At 35.5% G+C, this 24117-nt stretch overlaps 2 protein-coding genes across 4 annotated transcripts; one reads left to right on the forward strand and one right to left on the reverse strand.

Moving 5' to 3' along the window:
• The first annotated feature begins 418 nt into the window (after positions 1 to 418).
• On the forward strand, positions 419 to 12544 carry LOC123768380 (ess-2 splicing factor homolog). Of its 2 annotated transcripts, none has more exons than XM_045758842.2 (7): positions 419 to 528; positions 2351 to 2492; positions 3101 to 3523; positions 4546 to 4741; positions 7330 to 7506; positions 8495 to 8699; positions 10928 to 12544. In XM_045758842.2, the coding sequence occupies exons 1-7, from the start codon at positions 482 to 484 to the stop codon at positions 11418 to 11420; spliced, it is 1683 nt and encodes a 560-aa protein (XP_045614798.2). In that variant the 5' UTR covers positions 419 to 481; the 3' UTR covers positions 11421 to 12544. The 2 variants fall into 2 exon arrangements, with proteins under 2 accessions (XP_045614798.2, XP_045614799.2); XM_045758843.2 differs by lacking the exon at positions 419 to 528 and adding an exon at positions 675 to 758.
• A 640-nt stretch (positions 12545 to 13184) lies between these two features.
• On the reverse strand, positions 13185 to 22608 carry LOC138371438 (UDP-N-acetylglucosamine transporter TMEM241-like). 2 transcript variants are annotated; one of them, XM_069336292.1, is made up of 7 exons: positions 22502 to 22608; positions 20205 to 20322; positions 19165 to 19377; positions 16962 to 17126; positions 16678 to 16805; positions 16189 to 16333; positions 13185 to 15082 (listed from the first exon to the last, which is right to left on the reverse strand). In XM_069336292.1, the coding sequence occupies exons 2-7, from the start codon at positions 20277 to 20279 to the stop codon at positions 14870 to 14872; spliced, it is 939 nt and encodes a 312-aa protein (XP_069192393.1). In that variant the 5' UTR covers positions 20280 to 20322; positions 22502 to 22608; the 3' UTR covers positions 13185 to 14869. The 2 variants fall into 2 exon arrangements, with proteins under 2 accessions (XP_069192393.1, XP_069192392.1); XM_069336291.1 differs by lacking the exon at positions 22502 to 22608 and adding an exon at positions 22297 to 22373 and having other exon boundaries at positions 16947 to 17126.
• Positions 22609 to 24117: the final 1509 nt, after the last annotated feature.

Genomic DNA, 24117 nt, shown 5'->3' on the forward strand with positions numbered 1-24117 from the left:
ATCCAGCAGTTACTTATTAGGTACCCGGGAGTTTGACAACTTTTGTGGAGTTGAATTGGGAGGAGGGTCAGTAACTCGATCTTGGAGTAACTCATTATGTGCCTCTGTAATAAATCCTGGAGTAACTCGATCTTGAAATATTCATTAATATTTAATAAATAACCCGACGACCCATCATTTGATGATGTGCTGTGACTTTCTCCCATTACAATTATTTTTGTTGCATGGGAGAATTATCAGGGGAAAATTCTATTAGCCTCAAGTTCAAGTATGTTTATTGAGAAAGAAAAAAGAAAAAATACATCTCAAAGGGATAGAGTAGCTTAGGTTATTTCTACCCCCACCTATTAGCCTCCGAAGGATTTATTAATTAATTATTAAGCTTTAAATCCGATCCCAAAAATTCAACCCCCTTACACAAGCCTCCTCAAGAGGCGATGTTCTTTTGTCTCGGTGATTACCTTTTACCTTATAGTATGATATGTTTTTCTTCGTCACTTATGACCGTCCACTGAAAGAAAAAAAATCGTAGGTACCAAAGATTTTGCCGTTTTAATGTATAAATAGAGTACAAATGTATTTATTATGGTCTGTAGGCAATGTAATTACATATCCCCAAGTTTTAAGGAGCGTGTGTTAGGTAGAAGTTTTGGAATGTTAGCATTGGGCAATAGGCCCACTCGATTTCCACTTTCGGATCTGTTCAGAACGTCTTAAAACTTGCTCACAACGGAAAGACATAATTATCATTAGTTACGGTACATATATAAAATGTGTTTGTTTTAAATACATTCGATATATTATCGTGTCACACGTAGCATCGTATATGGACCAGAATCCATGTAGTACAACATTTAATATAATTTAACTATCTACAATCATTAAATTTTTTAGGGTTTTTAGTTTGCATATATTGTAGCCTATTCAGTATTATAAATTGCCAAGTGACATTCCTTTTAATAATATAAGAGGTTGATTAGGTTATAGCTGACAGATGTTGTGTTGTTAATCATAGGATAAGTGTTTGTCATCAACTATTATTGTGAAATGGAAGATCTTCTAAGGACCTGTATGCAATATACTGTATTCACAATCCCTGGGTTAAGCTAGGTAAGGGGTTCTCTTTGATTAGTCTTAAGATTTTACTACCCCTGGCGATATACCGTACACCAAGTTATAAATCTGTAGTTATAAATCAAAATTTACTGAAATAACTGTACCCTATGGTGCTTGGGATTTTATGATTGTTGCCTAGTTGCCTCATAACTTGCTCCGAACCTAAATTAACCATACTTATTATATCTTAACCCTAGTCTAACCTAGACTTTACCTAGCTAAAACATAACCAAGCTCAGAGTGTCTACAAGTGGTAGGTTGGAAAAGTAGGTGACTTTCCCTGATGAAACATCTGATTTTGCTCAGGTTTAAGAAGATGTTGATAAAACATAGATTGCACTCCAGACATTTTTAATCGATGGTTTTAAAATAAAATGCCACATTTCTGAGAAGTATGCAATCAAGTTTTTATCACATATTTAGTATACCTAGCATTAGGACAAAAACACTCCATTTCAAATCCTACATACAGTACTAGCCATATTTTTCTAGATTGTTTAATAATCTAGGTTAGATCTGTTTATATTTAGTTGGTAAAGATATTGCTAAACTGTACTCTTTAATATTACTGTACGTAATTGACTTGAGAATGGTCCAGGACAGACCGAAACATCGTCATCCCTTCACTTTCTAATGTGTGGTTTGGTCAACATTACTATACATAATTTATGTTAGAAACGAGTTTTAAAATGGGCAACATTATATGAGACCAGTGTTGTATACACTATTTGTTGTGGAGTCGAGTTCAAAACCTAGCCCAGTAATTGAGAAACTAAATGTCGTACCACTGGTTTCCATTTATTGTTGTGGGACAGGGAATCTGTTATGTATATGAGATACTCCTTGGCAGACAGTTGACCTTTCCCAGGATGCAACTCAAAACAGTCGACTATCTCCTAAGTACTTATTTACTGCTAAGTTCAGCACCTTATACCAAACATCTTTTATTTTTATTTTTAAAGTCAATGCACTATTAGTTGGGAGGGTATGGTTAAGTTTTTGTTTAATTTAGTAAGGGTAGATTAGGTCTAGAGATGTTCCATTTCACAATAACTGGTAATAAAAAATACTTGGAAATAATTTTTTTAATTTACCTAAATTTATCTGAGGGCCATTAACACTAGTGGCCTTAATGAGGACAGGAAGTCAGTGGCTTGTCAAAGGTCCCAAATTTGCTGTGATGATCTTTTCCAGTTGAATAGAATATTAATTCATAGATGTCTTTTATAAACAGTATGGCAGAGAGTGATGCAGAAACAGTACCAGGAGAAATGGCCATGGAAACAGCTAAACAAAATGTAGAGATATTCAAGAAGCCAATTCATCCAGCAGCTCGTAAAAGGAAAAAGGTCTTGGATGAAGACACATATGTTAGGGTAAGTGTTTCCCCTTTTATTTTTTTTTTAAACTGTATTCCTTATTTTATTTTGCTACTTTTGTAATTTATTCACAGCACATCATTATTTTGAACACACTAACTTATATTTATTGCTTGTGACATTGATATACTATACCCAGTGCTAATGGATTTATTTCACATCTGTAACTATCTAGGGACTGAATCAGCTGAGGAAGACCTGTCCTTCCACCCCATCCTTGTATTCCAGGTCCTTGTCCTTGTATTCCTTACAAGTGCTATGTAATCACACTGGCTTAGTGGTTTGCAGTAGTACAACATCATTCATAATATTTATTTTACTGTTGGATATGCCTGACATAGGAACCGGGTATACTTTCCTTGATCAGCTGTGATCGAAAAATATCTGGTTTTATAGTGTATTATTAATTATTTGTAATTATATATTATTGTAATATTTTACTGTACTGTTTAGTCCTCTCAGGCAAGTAATAATTGATCACTACCTGATTATTGCAAAAGTTTAATTTCTACTTATTTTTATACAGTACATTATAGTACTGTAGTTAAAATATATCACTGAACTGTAACATGAACAAATTCATTTCTTTTTTTTTTATCTTTCAGGAAGTTGAGAAAATAATTGAAAGAGATTTCTTCCCTGATTTGGAAACCCTGAAAGAAAAATTAGACTATTTGGAGGCAAAGGAAACCAATGATGTGGTGAGACTTCGAGAATTTTACTCAAAGTATTCTGTAGCAAAAGATCCACCCATGCTACAAAATGTTGAAGACAGTCCTGCCACTTTTGAGACTCCAATCACAGGGCGCTCGAAACGAGGAGGAAGTGGAACACCCAGTATTGATTACTCTTCAGACGACCCGCTCGATCCTCAGAATAAAGTGATGAAAAATGCTGCTGAGGATAATGACAAAAGCTCTCAGAGTGGTAAAATGTCATTAGATGAATTCCTGGAGTCACACACAAGTGAGGACAATGAAAGCTTTGAAGAAATAATGAAGGAAAATGAAAGACGATTTAAGATAAAGGTAAATTTAATCCTCATAATACCAGATAATAGTACCATTATTCATGTACCATATTATGGTATATACAAATTTTATTTGTATTTTCCCACTTAGTTTCATATGAATGGATGAGTGATAATTGTAATAATATGAAGCACTTTATCAGTATTTTACACTGAAATGGTAATTTAATTGTATTTATTTTTCTATTCCATAATTAATTTTTGTTGGTAAATATAATGTTATAAAAAGCTCAGGCACCTAGTGAATCCAGTAATTATGGTTATACTGCATACTGGTTTCTCAGATTTTTAATTTTGTCTCCTGTCATAAAAGTAATTTGTGTTCCTTCATCTCTGATAATTCAGTACTGTACTCTATTATAAAGTGCTCTATCAGATTTTCTTTTTGGGCATTCTTTAAATATTTTTAAACTCCCAGAAGTATATTTGCTTCACTTAATCAAATCCATAATCCTCATTTATACTTTTGTTGAAAATCTCACATTTTTCCAAGATAAATCTTAAGAAAATAGGTGTGGATAAAGGCTGTATCATTCATTTCAATTTATCAATCACAACATAAAACAATAGTGTATTGTATACAGAAACAAATTTCTGTATATTATTGATAAAGTTTAAAATGTTGTAGAGACATATTCTTATTTTGTCTACATCAAAATTACACTGGGTCTGTTTATATGTCATGCTCTGGATCTAGCTAAATGGTATAGGATAAATGTACAGTACATTATTATACTGTACAACATCAGTTTTTACAAGTAAACGTAATAAGACAATTTATTTTAAATTAAGCTCATGAGAGAGTGAATCAAAGCCTCCCATGTGGTTGTTAATAGTTCATTTTGCTCACCTGGATGATTCGGTAGTAAAGGGTCTAGTTAATTTTATGTTGGATATTAATTTATCCAGTATTTTACAAATTGAATCATTTTCTTTCTTATTAATACTGTATTTCAGATGCCATGTAATTACTCAAAAGTTCATATATTCACAAGAACACTATTAATCTTTTATTTGCAGCATGCGTGGATGTTTGATGCAGAGGAGAAGCACAACAAAGAACATGTACCCAATTTAATACCTCAGACAGCCCAGCAACAGGCAGAAGCAGCGGTTCTTTCCATTACCGGCACATCAGTACAGAATGATACTAGACCCAAACAGTTAGAAAATTGGAACTACCAAACCTTTAATTCTGTGATGTTTGTACCTGATGGTAAGGCTTTGTATTAACATTTTCACCACATTGTAGTTCAGTAGGCTTTTAAACTGAACATTTCTTTTATTATACTGCAGGAGGTATTTGTTTATCATTTATAGCTTTACTGGAAGTGGTACCCAGCATTACTAGGGTGACGGATGCCATACTCTCACCACTTAAAAGCGTAGAAACTGTCAGTGTAGAAGACAGTAGAAGCTATCTTCTACACACACACTTTCCCTCTCCTTAACCACTTTCCATACCCTTCACTACTTCCTCTCTGCACTGTATTTCCTCTCCTTCACTATCTTCCCTACCCTTCACTATCTTCCCTACCCTTCACCATCTTTCCTACTCTTCACCATCTTCCCCACCATTCACCACCATTTCCTTTGTTCATCAACTTTCCTACCCTTCACCACCACCTTTACTCCTCATCTTTCTAATCTTAGACCCAGATACTTGGAGCATCTGGACCCTCCCCAACCTTGAATGGACAAGCAAATAGATACACATTCTGTTTTATAGATTTTACTCTCCTACATAGAGGTTTGTTTTTCTGTCAGTTAATGCCAAGAGTAATTTCATAGTACTGTACCTATTTTTATTCCAATGTGTATGTACCGATTTACTCCAAAGTTGGCTAACTTTTGATCAGCTGGGAGCTAAGATTCCTACCAATTAATCTTCAAGGGTAAGCCACATTAATATTTTGAAAGGATGAAAAATATGGACTGTTTTGACCAAAACTATTCTTACATGCAATACATATAACTGAAACGGATTCTTTATATGAACTGTGCAGCAGTTTCGCACACATGAAAATAATGTTCACATTATGAAAATTTGTTTTCCATCAATAATGTAGAAACTCCTCCATTATCCAAAACGTCACTACTTACTGCCAGCATATGACCTACTGGTTGGACTGCCTTGTTTTACCCAGTATGCTGGTAGTAGATGTTTTGCATTCATGTATTGACAGTTTTTCTAATAGTAATATTTGCTGAATATACTATCTATTATAATATTTCTGAGCAATTCTTGTTCTTCCCAAAAACAGTGTTCATGCAGAACAGCCCATCCTCCTGTTTTGGTGGTACTTATAGGAAGGATGAGGACCGTAGTACATACAATGATGTACAACGTAATTAGAAAGTAGAAATTGTTGATTTTGATTTTGGACAAACCGGAAAATGATTTTCTACTTATGCTGCAAAGACAAACTAACCTAACCTAACCTAACCTTCCAAGGCCTAATTCATGCTATCTGAGGCCTAATATAGTACATGTGTGCACTATACTAGGCCTAGGAATATTTAAATTTGTTTTTAGGTTTATTTTTCAGACTATAAAATGAATAGTACAAAGTTCTACTATCTAATTGCTTAGTACGTAAATGTTTGTACTATGGTGCCTATAGTTACAAAAAGTACTATCTAAACGAGAGGATGGGTTGTGCAGAAATGCTTGCAGGCATCCCTATCTTAACAATCTTCTATCAGTTTGGAACTTATTTTGCTTGAACTTCATTTTCATAATGTTAGCTGTCTACCTGTTATCCTAATTCATCATAATTTACCTTCTGTATATTACCCTTGGTCTTATCATCCATCCACAGTTAAGACAGAAAACTATACATGTCCATCCAAAATTTAGATAAAATATTTCTATACTATGTTGAATGTGCAAACAGTTGAAATATCTTAAATTAGCCCACTCTGTTACCCCTCCCTTATCTTTGGCCTTGTCTGTATCCTGCATATTTAGGTCATGTTCATCAAGTTAAATGCTGAAAATTTCAAGAGCCTAATATTTATCTGCTGTATATTATGGTATATACACTGTACAGTACGTTTGACTCGTATCATGTTTGTATTTCACTCTGAGAGATCGATATCAGAAGCAGCAAATCTTGGTGTGTTATGCCCAAGCATAGTACTGTACTGTACTGTACTGTACTATGCTCTGTCCTCTTAAATCTTTACAACAATTTTGTGTTGTATGCAGTTATGGGATTGCATTCTTATAGGTGCCTCCCAAGTGTTCTACACTTCATTATGTAATGTATTATGGCTGAAAACGATTTGAAGTGCAGAATTAACAAAAAAAACTGAACATTATTATTTATGTATTGTAATTTTTCCCACATTAATGAAATTATGCTTGAATAAACCAATTCATTTTGGACTTCAACCATTGCAAAGATTGTATAGTATTTTCATTGCACACTATACAACCTTTATAGTATGTTTATTTTTCTATTGGCTGTTTTTCTGCAATAATTTAGCCATCCAGTTCTAATCTTACACACCACCATTTATGTTTGTCCTGTGAAGGAGTGAAAATCTAGTTCTGTATGATACTCTTGCCTACAGTATATGATACCATCAGCTTACTCTTACCAGCATTTAACTTTCTTCTTTTGCACTCTGTGTTGAACTCATTCACAATTTTCTATACCTCTTCACTCCCCATTTTCAATATTGAATTGTCACTAAATTTACTGGTTTTCATGCATCAGGTCCTTTCATGAATTAAGCTATTGTAGTTAATGTATTTTTTGATTAATCAGTTTGTTAATATTTATTGTCTGTTTATAGGAGCGCCATTGTCACAAGATAAACAAATTGAATTAGCGAAACAGAAGAAAAGACAAGTGGATTTAGCAAATACACGCTTTGATGGGAATCCTTTTACCGAGACGCTGAGTCGGGCTGCCATGCTAGAAGCTTCAGCAGTTCAAGCCAGCAAGAAGGAGGGGAAGGTTGGTGTTGATGGTGAGTTTCCATTTTGTAAATCAAAAAAATTTCCAAATAATTTTAAAATGCCACCGACACATGCCAAACAGACCATTCTGCCTTGCATAGTAATATCAAGCCTTAACAAGTCAGTTGTTTCCAACAAACATGGGTGTCTAGTAACTAGTATCCAGATGCACTTGGAGGGAAAAAAGAAAGTTGGCAAACAGTATGAAAATACCATGAGAGTGTACCGACATACTCTGCTATTATGTCCAGTAATATTTCATTTTAAATCTCTGGATCCTAAGAAATAAGTTAGCAAACATTTGGGGGTACCTGGCACCAACGTTCAACAACCCCAGATGCTAGTCTCTGACTAGCAGTTGGGCTGAATAACCAGGAACCAGTTATGTTATTCTGGAAGCGTTGCCTAATACAGTGGTATGGAAATGAAGGAAGGTATAATATAATTGGGCATCATTCCTTTACTGTTTTGCCCACTGGGCACCCATTAATAATTGGGGACCTTGATTACTAGGTAATTGGGAATGTAAAATTAGTAACAAATTGTGTTTTTAAAGAGAAAAAAGTTCTGATTAATCTCGCCACTTTCAGTTGTGCACATAGCCAAGGTCGTAATCATTAACTTAGTAATTATTACTACAGCAATTCTGAATTTTGTAGGGTGGGTTGGTATTAACCCAAGGGAAAAATATAATGAAAGGTTACATATATCTTATACTGTAGTCATAGGTACCCATATGAAAAAAAAATTGCCTTCACTAGAGAAATTTGGGGAAGATGGTGGCCCAAGTTTATGAGGATTGTGTATAATGTAGTTATAAAACTGTCCACTACTTTTGCGATACATTGTACTGTATCTCGGATGCTTAGTTCCAGGCTGGTGTATTTTCTGTCGGTCTGGGTTTTAAATACCATGGAACCTGTCAATTTCAACAATAATTTATAATTTTACATTTACTACAGTACCAGTTTCATAATGTGATTTTGGTAAATCTTTCAGGAAAAGAACTTGGTAAGGACACTCCAAGGGTGAATGGCTATAGTTTTGTAACTGCACCATCTCCTGTTCCTGGGATGGATGCCTCTCCTCTCATGACTTGGGGAGAGGTGGAAGGGACACCATTCCAGCTGGATGGCAACCAGACACCGCTGCTAAAGAAACAAACACAAGGACCATCATATAGAATACCACAAGTACCCAACAGGTATAGAATATGTTTATATTTCTAGCGTCTTTGGTATATACAGTAGGAAGAAATTAATTTGGTATTTTTTGTATGTCTTGTCTTGAGATACTGGTAATTAAATTGTCCTGTTGCATATAAAATAGCCCCCAACAAGGCAAAATTATTTTTTTTATCTTCAATCCGGTTGGAATATTTTGCAGAAATATCATAACACCTTGTATGTGTACACCTGCATCACTTTGAAATGGACTTTTCATTTTGTTATCAATCTGAAAAAATTATCTAGTAACTGTTCAGTTTATGCAATCATCCTTGTGGCCATTAGAAACTTAATGCACTCTGGTGCTCCACATGAAGACTTAACTCGGCAGCATTTGTTCTGGTGTTGGTAACTCATTTTACTCTACAGATTAATTCAGAAAAAATATGAAATATCTTTTTAACACTAGTGTTTGCTACCACATTACTGTGTTGCTGAAATTTTTAAGTGAAAGGCAAGATTGGACGAAGCATGTAGTGTTAACAACAGAACATGGAAACGGTTACACAAGCTAAGAATTATATAAAAGTCCACCCTCGCCATTGTCTGTTCAGCTGTTACATATGTTGGTTACAATATTTCCACTGAAATAACCAATCATTGAATTATAATAGGAGTTTCAGGCATGATTTCTCTCTGAACCTCCCAGTGTTGGTACTTCGTCAATTCCTCTTTTGACTAAGGGGATGGATTATGTCATAGGATTATGGGCAGGGGGGGGGGGGGGGGATTATGTCAAAGGTCAGTTGGGGGTTAACCTCAGTGCCACCCTGTAAGAAATGTTGGCATCTATAGTAACCCACTGCATTTTTCATGATCAGAAATTAGGGTTTTGGATTCCATAGTTCTTTAGCAGTGTTTCAGTGCTTTACAGTATTAAATTTTCTGGGAGGGAGGAGAAGAAAAAAAAAAAGTCCCAGGTGCTGCATTGGTAACACATTTGTCTCTGCAGTGGCCTCGTAGCCTGGTGGATAGCGCGCAGGACTCGTAATTCTGTGGCGCGGGTTCGATTCCCGCACGAGGCAGAAACAAATGGGCAAAGTTTCTTTCACCCTGAATGCCCCTGTTACCTAGCAGTAAATAGGTACCTGGGAGTTAGTCAGCTGTCACGGGCTGCTTCCTAGGGGTGGAGGCCTGGTCGAGGACCGGGCCGCGGGGACACTAAAAGCCCCGAAATCATCATCTCAAGATAACATCTCATCTCAAGCAGGCGATTTGATTTAGGTTAGAGTCCTAGACAGGGAGGATTGACTAGGTGCCAATCTGTAACACCTTGCCTCTGTTCAACCAGCAATAATTGGGTACCTGGTTGTAAATAGATTCATGGGTCATGTTCCAGGGAATGTAGTGAGGTAAGACTTACCATGAGTTATGGGGAGGGTAAGCTCTCAACCTATTAACAGGAGTCAGAAATTCTGTTCCTATACTTACTTGTGAAAATATAAAATAGAGGAGAGGGAAGTATTGGGGAAGAGAAATGAAGGGGGAGGAGAGAGAGAGATCTAGGCACAGGCAGATACCCCAAATATCTATACCCCCGGTATCTATATAGTAAGTATTTATTACAAGTAAATTTATCCACAATGATTAAGTAAGGGTTCATTATACAGAATTCTTTTGGTGTGTGTTGCTCTTAAAGAAGTGTTGTATTATCAGAAATACAACCATTTTTTAATAGCACCTAAAGATAAGAATTGTCTATAATAAACCCTTAACTAACCTAGGGATTGTGAATACATTGATACAGACCCATAAGGCATTGCGCTATTATGAAAGGAGCCTATTAAGCACTGTCTTGGATACAGGATATGGAATATCATTGTGCTGTTATTCAAGCAAGTTACATTATCCTGTTGTGTATGTATTCATATAGTGTAGTTGCTCCATGGACCTACAGTATATCCAAGTACTGTAGTGCCTTTATCTATTGTATAATCTTTTAAGTTGGTTAAGGAATCATTTATTTAGAATTTTCAAAAATTGTTTCTTGTATGCGCTTTCTTTGATAAGGAATAAGTTTGTCAGTGATGCACAAAATGATTCAAACAAAAGTGGGAAATGCCTGGTACTAAATATTGTATGTTAACCATTCCTAGAGCAAAATTAGTTGGTACACATCTTGTGGACTAAGCAGAGGGGTAAGCAACATTTCTGTACTTTAAATTAATAATACAATTTTTTATTTAATTTTTTTTTACTGTTTCAGGGACCGTCTAGGGCATAAATTAGCTGAGCAAGCAAGTCAAAAACACAGGAACAAGAAAATTAAAGCAATGCTGGCAGCCAAGTACAGCTTAGGTACTCCATCAAACAAGTTTGGTCAACAGTCATCCTTGGAAAGAGTAACATCAATGTCACCAGCAGCACAAAGACTCCTGACAACTAAGCTTGGGATAGGACAAAGCACAGATAAAGCTCTGCGAGCATCTTACACGCCATCTCCCAGTATACGGCACGGATCAGCCACCCCAGGTGCTGTAACGCCCAGTATTGCCTTCCTTCCTACCACAGGTAGAAGCATCACACCAAAACTCCAAATCCAGAAGAAAGCAACAAATGCTGCTGGAGGGATTGTTGAAGGCGAGCTGTCGTTGGGACTCACAGACAACTTGCTCAATCTTCCAAGGAGACCCAAAAGTGCCTCGGTGCAAGAGAACAACGCAGAAAATGCTAGGAAATGTGCTTCGGATTTCTTTTAATGGTACTGTATTGTGTTCATTTGCAGACAACCCTTTATTTGTGAAAATGTGTGTGTGCATGTACAGTACTTAAAGTATATATATATATATAAGCTTATTAATCAGATATGAAAAGTGTGCATGTTTCACGAGTTCTAAAAATAGGAAATAATAATCTATATTTTATAAATAAATAATTTCTTATTGGAAAGTCCCTTGGTGTCTTTAAACTGGTTTTGCACTGGCAATTTTTCCTGACTACAAATCAAGATTTTTATCTTATAAGATACAAAGTGTTTTTCTGACAAGTTTGTGAACAACAAATGTGTATTACTTATTAGTGAACATCAGTACAGGGAGTCCTTGTCCTATAAACATGTTATGTTCTGAGATTGTGTTCGTAAAGCATTTGTTTGTAACATAAAGCGAGATATTCCACAGGTACAATGATAGAGATGCATTAAAAATCCTCACAAAATCAATATTTTAAAGACGTAATAAAAACAGCAAATTATTTACCTTGAATTATAGATTTATCCTGCTTGTGAAATTTAGCTGTTTTTGAATAGTGAAGTGGTTAATTACATGAATAAATAAATTAATGTGTGTACTATATTTGCAGTCATTCATTTTGTAATTCATCTCTGGAGTAAACACTGCACCCTCCATCTATCACCAGCCCATGGACCCCCACCCCTCAAATAGAGAAACACAATCTGGTCTTGTACAAATCATGCGAGTTTGTGGGTCACCGAGGACTGCGAGAAGCCTGTATAGGAATATTTCATTAATGTGTTTTGCATGAAATTTCTCATCTAACAGTGTTTAAGCAAGTTATTTTTAGCTTGTTCCTATAAAGGTGAGAATCATTATATTATCTATGATTTTATCAACACTATACACATCCTCGCCAGCAATTAGAATAAGGTTAACATGTGGCAGTAAGCAGAAGCTTGAACATCTGTAATTGAAGACTGGTCATCATCAAACTTCAGGAGTGTAAGTGTAGTTAAGGAAAATTGTCAGTTTAGAATAACTTTGACATGACTAATCATCTTCAATGTCATAGTAGTAGTTTTATATCAAAATGTTTGCCTTTCATTCATCATACACAGTATAAGCAAAGGAATAAAAGTGATTGTAAAGCAAGGAGTTTTTCTCATTCCTCAATGAGTCAGACTACTGCTATGACCAATGAGTTGGCAAGTAAATTTGGCTTCCATGTTCCCAAAAGGTCCACCATGTGTCATGTATCATTAATAGGCTGGGAAGCTACAGTGCTTTTATCATTTGGCAGGAATAAACAAGCCATATCACAGTGAAAAATTCCATACAACTGATTAAATAATTGGCTAACAAAGAAACAAAAATAATTCTTGGAAAAAAAAAAAATCAGAATGGGACCACATGATTGTCAAGTGACCAATGGTACATGACAAGTGTCTATGTAGGAAGAAGAGCATGTGTAATGAGTGACTGGTTTGATGTTAATGTATACACCAGGATTTTGTAATGTTACCCTTCTTATTCAACATATATACATACACACACACATATATATATTAAAATGCTACTATATTTTCAAATTAGCCTTATGTTAAAGTTTTTTAAGGTACATTACTACAATATATAGATTATAACAACTATTATGCATATTAAGTATAAAACAAATTCTTTAATACTGTACTTAAGAGATTAAGCAAAAGCCTACTCGATATAATGTTTAGCCACATGTACCCACCTATATTGCTCTCTATATTATTGCGTTTTTAAGAAAATGCTAAAGTTTCGTAAAATTTTAATAACATAGCTACACTGATACAAAATAGAATCTCAAGTAAATAATACACATCTATAAAATTACTTTGAATAAACTAAGCACACATTTGTTATATAATACAGAATTCAACAAAGTTATATATTAACAAAGATATGAATGATTCCCATAAAAAATACAATTATATATATGCAAGAACCTTTCTCAGTGGCAGGTACTGAAACACTCTATATATTATATATTTATCAGGAGAACTAGTCGAGATTCAGGCCATCTATGAGCCAAGTTGTAGTTAGTATTAACAAACAAAAAAGAAGTTATAAATGCATACAGAAGAGAGTTCAGATCTGTCTATATTCTTTGATACTTTGTTACGTGTGAGCTCCCTTCACGAGAAGGATGGCCTAATGCAGCGTGTCTCGGACATTTCAGCCTCCTCCAAATATTAATAGAAATTCGAAAGAGATGCCGAAACATTTGATCAAGAGTGCTAAATGCTGGTTTTGCCTATAACATAAGTGAACCCATTGCCACTTGTTTGCAAAGAAAAACAATTAGGAAAAGTTGAGGAATCCTCAAAGTACAGTATATACAAATAAGAAAAAGAGGAGAGAAACTGTTAAATACATAATGTTACAAGTACAGGGATAGATGAATGGAGGGATCAACTTCAGGGTCACAGGCCTTAAGTTCAATCACTGCTGTAAGTACAACACTGGAAAAAAATGGATTACAGAAACAATAGTCTCTGATAGGGTAATTTAGAGGTTAAGAACCATTAAATGAAGTAATGACAATCGATAACCTGTACAGTACTTCGCCCTAAGGTATGCTACGTTATGTAACAAATCAATCCCTGCAGACTTAGTGAAGGAGGAGGAAGGAATCACATAATAATCACATGAATTCTGAGATACTGTATTAAGAAATACAGTATTGGAAATCTAAACAAATCAGAGTGACTAAATTATACATATACAAAAAGTCTGTGACTAACTACAGATACTGTACATACATATATACATACACATGGTCATACATTCATTGAAGATGCAAACAACCCTTTCTACCCAGCAAGCACATCTTGGCTGCTACAACAATGGCTGCCTTTGCAAGAAATTGAGCTTCTTGGGCAATATTTCTGTTCACATAACATGTATTGTACTGTATATCTACTTTAATCAAATTAACACGAGTACAGTAAAATATCCAGCAAGTCTTATTCACTAAAAATTTATGTTAAAAATGTTTTATGTTACTGAAAATTATTCCCATTCTACCCAACGAAACTTATTTCAACATTATTTGAACCTATAGTACCTATGTTCCCATTATTTACCTATAACTATAATGATTACAGGTACAATATAATATATGCTACACTTTCTGAAGGAAGACCTAAAGTTTAGACCATTCTTGATGATGAGAGGAATGATAAACAAAATGAGATGAATTATTAAAGCTCAAGCTGCTATGCTGTGCAAATCTGCAGCATAAATCCTCCAGATAAACATATAACAAATCATAAATTTTATCTAACAATATAAATAACAGTTTAAATTATAATACAGTACCACAGTAAATATTAACAAAATGCATTTAAAATAAATAACTATTACTTTTATGCAATACTATGTAATACGATATTCACATTACTTGATGCTGCGTTAAATGATGCAGTCAAACACACTTTTCACACTCCTTCTTTAAGTGGTTCGTTTACCTCATCCATCCCTTCAGCATCTTTGAGAGTGGGAAGAGGCACAAATACTGCAGAGACAAGATTAATGCACACTAATATTTTAACAGTGACTGTCGTTACATCAGCAAATGTTGCAAGCGCGAGGAGAGATGTCAGCAATCTTCCCGATGCATCTACTATTGAAAAGTAGTTATGTCTTCGAACCTGCAAAATTAGTTATCAAGTGTAAATTAAAATTAAATAAATATATTGACTTAAAAGAGCCTTACTATGTGAGCAGTGCACTGACAATACATAGTAAAATACACGAGTTGGTAACATTAATTAGTTATATAACATTATTAGTTATAGTTGTTAATTAGTTATTAGTTATAGTTATTAATTAGTTATTTTCACCTAAAAATGACTGGCAATGATGGTTGTCTACCTACCCAATAACAGCTGAACTTTAACTTTTAAAAGTCCCTGGTTATTACCCAAATATTGCCAATATAAACATGTTACTCTAATAACAGCCTTCAAATTTAAAAAAAATGAACCCCTAAGATTAGCAAATCAATACAAAATGAATCTGAACTATGGAAAATACAATGCATACATCTACCAAGTCAATACTCTTAGAGGATATGTTAGCAAGAAAAAAATGAATGTTACATTTTCTAAAACAAGAGTTAGCAAATATATTGTCACAGACAGGCTACATACAGCATCAATGCTCATTATTTAAATATCAGAAAATGAACTAAGTACAAAAGGTTCTTTTAGTGCATTAAGGCAACAGAGAAGTATCCCCAATTAACTGCCCTAAAATGATGATGTGTTTTTTCAGCAGATGGATTATACACCAAAGTTCCTACCAAGTGTCTAATACCAAACAGGTTGGAAATTTTATATTCAAAAGTGAACATCCTTTCAGTACAGTACAGTACTAAAAAAATTTTGTATCATATTTCATCAATGGTTCAGTATTTGAAGGAATACCATAATCATCAAAAATCCACATTAGGTTATTAATTTTGATGGCTGCTGCTGGGAAATAAATTTTGTAACAGAAGTAGCAGTTTGTTGTATTGTATGGAAATACAGTATGAGCAAAACCAATTATTGAAGAAATCTCTCATAAAAAGACCAAGCATATCATTATACTTTTATATATTTCTTCTTAATTTTATAATATTGGTAATTAAAATGAGCTAAGCAAAACTTTGTTTATGGCACAACATTGTGTAGGATCCTATCAATTATTATGGTCACTAGCTAGTCTATTTATTGATAGATCAAGATCTAAGTAATAAATGCATTGGGCTTACCTTCATATATGAGAGGTTTAGGAAGAGTCCCAACACTCCTGACAGGAGGCAGCCAGCATAAAAGTCATAGCGCATTGCATGAGGAAAGTGGAGCACTTCGAAGGCCTCCTCCAAGTACAATGATGCTGGAGCCAAGACCACAACACTGCAAAGAAAATAATACACATACAGCAAGGAACATTAAGGACAAACCTGGCCTTACAGTGACAGTGAGATGAGCAAATGCTGTATTCTATATGTCAACAAGAGTCATCAATAAGAGGTAAGGTAAAACTTATACATACTGTAATATAGAATAAAATGTGTGTGTGTATTATGTATGAAATGTATTTTGAAGTTAAGATTTTTGAGTGTGTGGAATGGATTAATTAAATTTACATATTTCTTATGGGAAAATTTGTTTCGCCTTACGAATTTTCGAGTTATGACCCGTCTCTGGGAATGGATTAAATTCATAAATGTACTTTTATGAATATTGCATGCATTTACCTAAAAACATACGAGAAGTAAAGTCGGTCGACGTCAGTGTAGCGGGCATCCGCAATCTTTGAGTGGAGGGTTTGAACAGCAACACATGCTAGGTACACAAGCATCCAAAAGTACGGGGAATCTGAAAACTGCATAATAAAGGTTGACATATTTAAAAATTATTCATACTTTTAAGAATAAAACCAAATAAAACAATATAATAATACTTGTAAAAAAAATTATGTTAAGCAATATTGTTATGGCTTCTAAACAAAATAAAATTACTATACTTTGAGAGCGTCTACCGTCATGTCAATATCAGCGAGGACAGCAGCCACAGCCGTCCCGATGGTGATGAGGCTGGCAAGAAGAGGAAATGGCCCAGAACCTCCTCGGAAGCTGGGAGCAATTTCCATCAGATAGAGCATTGCACCCAATGTATTTTGCAAACATAAGAACACAGGTACACTCTGAAATATTAATAGTGTATTATTAAATTAAGAAATTGCCGACATTGCTGTTTGAACTTCATACTGTTATCTTATCAATGCAAAAATACAAGCCTAAGATGAAGAGGGTGAAATCACAGAATCTGGTCACTTATACTGTACAAGGTTTTATTTAAAAAAAATTTGATTTTAAAACGATAAATACAATAATGTAATGATGCCACAATCTAAAAAAAATGTATTTAACATTTTCACATACAGACAACACTAAAATGCGTCATCTGTACTCCAACAATGCACATTCCGATGATGCTAAAACATGCCATCCAATTACAAAATTTTCCAGTTTTCCGTTCCAGAGCTATTCTATTTGCATCAATGAGTCTAAAAACTTATAAAAAATCATCATTATTGTGTGGACAGTGTATCTAGAGCATGAGTGGACCGACCAGAGCACGTACTTCCCTATTGCCCATGAGTACTCACGTGTGGCAAACTTTCATATACTGTATGTATCTATACTGCAGATTATATGTATGTATGCATTTCCAAACATTTTGACACAAAATTTGTAGTTATAACCCATCAAATAACTTAGGAAACGTAAAATGATTGTAAACATTTTTGCGATATGGGCAGACCACATTAGCTCCTGAGCATGCATATTATTTTTTTTCATTTGCAAATTACCTAAAAGAAAAGTTTTAAAATTAGGTTTTTTTCTTTTTACTCCTGTATAGACCAATCATGCAAGCACATTTCCATATTTTTAATTTTTATTTGTTTTAACACATTATCAAGCAAATACAATTTCAACACATCAAGGCTGTATTTTCTTAATAATGTATTGAAATGTAAAAACTTTTGGAACTTTCTTTTCATTTTCCTAGTGGATACTTACGCATAACTGAACCACATGTTTTTTGTGATTATTCTACATACGTGTATATATGCATCTAAGATGGTCTGGAATTAGATGGTCCCTTAGTATCAAATGATCTGTTTAATTCAGACGATGGTATGGTGAATATGAGAAGAGAGTGCTAAGCCAGTGTGACCATTAGCACTTGGAAAAGATACGAGGACAACAATTGCAAAATGAAAGTATGAGAAAATTCAGGCAATAATCCAAGCCTTGAGGGAATTCAGACAATAACCTAAGATTTGAGGGTTTTGCATGAATGCACACAAAATATTTGAGGAATTTCTTCCCTATATTGAATGTACAATATTAAAAAAATTGAATGTTATTGGCCCAAGACTATCCTGAGAATACCATAGACAAAAATGTTTAAAGGTTGGCAAAGACACCGGTGCAGCACTCAACACGACTGACGCAGAGATCATAGATATATTGACAAATATTCCAAATTTATTTAACAATTTATAAGTATTATGGCATCTCCAAAATCCATCTCCGGCATCTTCATACAATGGATTCTTCTAAATGTGTAACAGAAAATATGCCCATTGAATTTTTCCTGCAAATTTGGCTGTCTGAAAAAACAAATCTGCATTTCCTAGTTAAATGATGTCCATCACAGGGGAAAATTAAATTTTTGCTAAGTATGATTCACCAATAGAGCTTGGAAAATTTTTTGGTACAAAACACTAAATATTACTCAAATCATGTTTTTTTTAAATTTTGTTGATGAATAACAACAGAAGAATTACTTGGTACCATAGGAAAGCCTATGTGCAAAATAATAAATAAATATACAAATAATAATATCAACTTGCTCTTATATTTACATGTAAAAAGTACAATTTTGCATTACGAAACATTTATCTATTGGGGGGAAACTTTCAGCAAATATTCATGCATACTTAAATTACTAGGATCTATCAGTCTGGAGGTTGTCACTGATACAAGACTCCATAATAAAATGTACAGATGCTGAGAGACATGGCCAAACAATTGTACATAACTATGTTCTGAAATATTTCAACATGCTGTACTGTATCAACATTTAATTTAATTTATTTAACAAAAAATCCAGCAGAATCATTGTCAATGCACACTAAAACAAAATTAGCCATAATAAAATCAAGAACTTACCAAATTGCCAAGAGCTTTGGAGCTTGCAACAATGCCAGCAGCAAAGAAGAGAAATGAAGGTAAAAGTGAGATAAACCCAGGTTTATCCAAGTCCGTGGCAGACACAGACAGACATTTATTGGAGAGCAGAACTCGCAGGAGGATACCTCCAACCAGGGTCTGCCAACCTTGATAGATTGTGGGGTACGTGAAGTTCAGCACCGAGAGCACATACTGTAAAGAATGTTGTAGTTTCAATGAAAATTATTACACTGTATATAATAAATGACCCTTCCACTTTAAAAAATTAAGAGTTTTTTCATTCAACTTGACACCACAGTTTACGGATTAGGCAGAGTTTTTTCTAGCTTGATGTATTGTATCTGTGCTGCCCATTGTAGCTTTAAATAAATGTGTCAGAGTAGAGAAACAGTTTAAATAAGTGACTAAAAATAATGCTTTGAATTTATATGAAAAGTTCCTTTCTGAGCAGAATCATTTGGCTGCTCCACAAGGTAAGGTCTGCCGTGCTCTTGGGACAATTGTGCAGTCAAGCAAAACAGTATACTGGCACTGGTAGCAAATTCAAAATGCCCTTTTTACTATACACAAGTGGATGAACTACACCAATCCTCGTAGTTTATTGATGCTAATGCTCATTAGCCATAAAAAAATGCATTTCTAATTCTTTTAGTCCAAGTTGATAGCATTTAATTTGAATGTTTGTACGCCCAGTAAACAGATATACTTAATATAAGCACTTAATATAAGGTTGGGTTGGAATAATTATACTGTATATTCTTGTTTGCAAACTGCATGAACTGCTACACATTCCTACTTGTAAACTGTATGAACTGTTATACATTCCTACTTGTAAATAATGAACTGTTATACCCTTCTACTTGTTTACTACTTGTAAACAATGAACAATTACATTCAGTAATCTTGTTTTCTAAACTGAATGAAAAATTACAGTAGTATACATTTCTGTCTCTAAACTATGAAAAGTTGTACATACCTGCTCTTAAAATGTCTGGAAAATCATAATCGGTTATAAATACCTTGTTGACAAAGATGGTTGAACCAAAAAGAATCAGGTATATAAGAAAGTCAATTGGCTGCTTGGTAGGTGTCATTGTCCTGCGCTCGAGCAACCTTGACAACCCACAGCCAGCCAATCTGCAACCAACACCATTTGATAATTAGTTATACATTACTCATGATTAAGAACGGTTAAAAATATTAGGTTGCGTTATACTGTAGGTGCTGAATTGTACTGTACTGTATCTTGTATATATACATATAATAAACATGTGACAAAGCATTACAGTATAATAAATTAGTGTTTGCAGAGTTTGAAGTGCGATAAGTTGACAGTAACCCACCAATGATTACAATAACATATCTGCTGAAATCACCAAGGAAAATATCACAATTAAAAAAAAGATACATGTAACTACTACTAATTTAATTAAGAGAAACCTTCAAAAGCAACCGACTCCCAGCCTATCAAGAGTCCGGCACTGATTTCACAATTACTACACTGTCCTTGTAAGCACAGTACAGTATTTGATACAGTACACTATATGATATACAGGTACGGTACAGTACAGTATTTCATTTTAAGTTTAAGCAAATTAAAAAGGTAACAGTTCATTAGGCAATGTTATTTTTCACAATTTACGTGAATTTACCCAAGGGCCACAATTTTGATTAGCCTCAATAGGAACAAGAAGTCAGTGACTTGTCAAAGGTCCCCTCCCCTTATTCCTGAGGATTTTTCCAGCTAAATTTTAAACCGAAATAATAATAATAGATACTGTACCTATTTACTGCTAAATAAACAGGCATTAAGAAAAAGGAAATGTTCCCAATCATTTCTGTCCCACCTGAACTGCAAACCAAGGATCCCCGACTGCAAATTGAGACTGAAGCTAACTGTAATACAAGTACTGTACTAGATTAACAAGTACTAGGTCAAACTCACAATGAATCTTGTGCTACTCACTCCCTCACAAATCTTAATACAGTACTTGAGACATACATCTTCACCAATGTAATCACCTCTGTCAATCGATATTGTAGTTATATGTTGATATTAATTTTTGCTACCATGTATCTATTCATCTTACCTGATCTGTTAGATTAGGAACCTGCCCGAAATGCTTTGCGTGTTAGTGGCTTTGCAAGAACATAAAAATACCAATACAGTCTTATATACTGTACTCTCACAAACCCATTGTCCTGTCTTGTAAATAAATAAATAAACAATGTACTGTACTAGATAAGATAATGTTTATTCAGGTAAAAGTACATACATTCAAAATGAGTTACAAACATAATGTTAGATTTCTAGATAGAGCAAAGTATATACTATGCCTAAAGCCACCAATACGCACAGCGTTTCGGGCAATGCCATGTCGGGCAAGTACAGTACGACACTAGCAGCCACGACCACCATGCCCCCTATAGCCTGGGGTCAAATTACCGTAACTGGTCTAACTTAGCGAGTTGTGGCACGTCTTCCTTGGGGCACAGAAGGTTGTAGATACAAGTCTTCTAAGGAGTACAGTAGAAGCAAGTTTACCATGGGTTACAGTATAAGATAAATGCAAGTCTACTATGGGACACAGTAGAGAGTAGAGGCAAGTCTACCATGGAGCACAGAAGAGGGTAGAGGCTAGTCTACCATGGGACACAGTAGAGGGTAGAGGCAAGTCTACCATGGGACACAGTAAAGGGTTCAGGCAAGTCTACCATAGTACACAGCAGAGTGGAGGCAAGTCTACCATAGGACACAGCAGAGTGGAGGCAAGTCTACCATAGGACACAGCAGAGTAGAGGCAAGTCTACCATAGTACACAGTAGAGAGTAGAGGCAAGTCTACCATAGTACACAGTAGAGAGTAGAGGCAAGTCTACCATAGTACACAGTAGAGAGTAGAGGCAAGTCTACCATAGTACACAGTAGAGAGTAGAGGCAAGTCTACCATAGTACACAGTAGAGAGTAGGGGCAAGTCTACCATAGGACACATCAGAAGCAAGTCTACCAAAGGGCACAGTAGAGGATAGAAATAAGTCTACCATGGGGCACAGTAGAGGGCAGAAGCAAGTCTACCATAGGGATTATAGAAGGAAATAGAAGCAGTCTACCATGGGACACAGACGAGAGCTCAACCCAGCGGGGTTTTCTTCCTACAAGGTGAGTGTTATACATGTTGCCACGGCAGACTATTCCCTCCCAGGCTGAGTGACGCTGCCCACGGCACTCCTACCTTCAAATAAAATGTTAAATACATTCAAAAACGAAAAGTTTTGTTAAGGAAAGCCAGGGAGAGGGAGGATAGAGGGGCCAGACCTGCTGGAGGCGGCGGCGTCCACGTCGGCTCCCAGCTGTGTCTCTCTGTACTCGCCTGGGTGTGCTAGAGGAGGTTGGGTTCTGGCTCTTTGGCCCCGCCTCTCAATTGTCAATCAACTGGTGTACAGGTTCCTTTGAGCCTATTGGGCGCTATCAAATCTATATTTGAAGTTGTGCATGGTGTCTGCCTCTACCCTACATCACTGACTAATGCATTTATTTCATTTGTTAATTATGTGCCTAAGCCATTCGACTTGACTATTGTAGTCATTGTTATCATTTTATATCATGGTTGTTATGTTGAGCGCAAATTATACTACAATGTACCTAGAAATAATCCTCAAATTATGCTACAATTTACCTATTTTTTTATAATCATCAAATTTTACTATAAGGTACCTATTAATTTTCTTACAATGTACCTGTTAACATTTTTAAAATTTTGCTACAAATTAAAATTATGTTAGATAAAGGACCTGCCCGAAACGCTAGGCGTGTTATTGTGACTTTACAAGAATGTAAAAACATCAATGCTTTGTACTCTCATAAACCCAATGTACCTTCACGTATATATAAAAAAATAAATGAAAAAACTACTCTGACACAGAAAATTCTTTCTAACGTCTCTGTGGTTCATCTGGGTACTAAGTTTCCACCTGTGTCCCCTTGTTCGTGTTCCACCCGTACTAAAGAGTTTGTCTTTGTCCACACTGTCAATTCCCCTGAGAAGTTTGTAGGTGGTTATCATGTCTCCCCTTACCCTTCTGTCTTCCAGGGACGTGAGGATTAGCTCCCGTAGCCTTTCCTCGTAGCTCATACGTCTCAGTTCTGGGACTAGTCTGGTGGCATACCTCTGGATATTCTCTAACTTTGACTTGTGTTTAACTAGGTATGGACTCCAGGCTGGAGCTGCATACTCCAGGATTGGTCTGACATTAGTGGTATACAAGGGCCTGAACAATTCCTTACACAAGTTTCTAGAGGTAGTTCTTATGTTGGCCTATCTAGCATATGCCGCTGATGATATAATTTTGATGTGAGCTTCTGGGGACAGGTTCGGTGTGATATCAACCCCCAGATCTTTCTCTCTATTTGACTCTTGCAGGATATCACCTCCCAGATGGTACCTTGTGTTCAGCTTTCTGCTCCCTTCGCCTAGTTTCATTACTTTACACTTTCCTGTGTTAACTTTAGTAGCCATTGTTTAGACCATTCCTCCAGTTTGTCCAGGTCGTCCTGTAATCTTTGTCTATCTTCATTTGTCTTTGTAACAGCCTTTGCCAACTTTTGTAACAGCCTTTTATGGGGTATTGTGTCAAAGGCTTTCTGACAGTCCAAGAAAATGCAGTCTGCCCACCATTCTCTTTCTTGCCTAATTTTTGCCGCCTGGTCATAGAAGGGGCGACATTTTTGTCGCCTGGTTTTGTTGTGTTTCACAGTAAGCCTGCGAAGCACGAGTTACCATCCCTGAACCCATGCTGGTGGGGTATTACAAAACTCTTTCCCTCCAGATGTTCTACGGTACTTTTCCTCACGATCTTCATCATCTTGCATGGTATGCAAATTAGGAAAACTGGCCTGTAGTTCAGTGCCTCTTGCCTGTCGCCCTTTTTGTA

This window comes from Procambarus clarkii, chromosome 35, assembly GCF_040958095.1.
Source record: "Procambarus clarkii isolate CNS0578487 chromosome 35, FALCON_Pclarkii_2.0, whole genome shotgun sequence".
Taxonomy (NCBI): Eukaryota; Metazoa; Arthropoda; class Malacostraca; order Decapoda; family Cambaridae; genus Procambarus; species Procambarus clarkii.

What these genes read in the sequence shown, in the direction of transcription:
- LOC123768380 (XM_045758842.2), top strand. Translation starts at nt 482, where the DNA reads ATGTTTTTCTTCGTCACTTATGACCGTCCACTGAAAGAAAAAAAATC. An exon ending in ATGAAGACACATATGTTAGG is followed by an intron (nt 2,493 to 3,100) that starts GTAAGTGTTTCC and finishes TTTATCTTTCAG; the next exon opens with GAAGTTGAGAAAATAATTGA. An exon ending in GGGGAAGGTTGGTGTTGATG is followed by an intron (nt 7,507 to 8,494) that starts GTGAGTTTCCAT and finishes TAAATCTTTCAG; the next exon opens with GAAAAGAACTTGGTAAGGAC.
- LOC138371438 (XM_069336291.1), bottom strand. Translation starts at nt 20,279, where the DNA reads ATGACACCTACCAAGCAGCCAATTGACTTTCTTATATACCTGATTCTT. An exon ending in CAACCATCTTTGTCAACAAG is followed by an intron (nt 19,378 to 20,204) that starts GTATTTATAACC and finishes CATTCTTTACAG; the next exon opens with TATGTGCTCTCGGTGCTGAA. An exon ending in TACTTCTCGTATGTTTTTAG is followed by an intron (nt 16,334 to 16,677) that starts GTAAATGCATGC and finishes TTTTCTTTGCAG; the next exon opens with TGTTGTGGTCTTGGCTCCAG.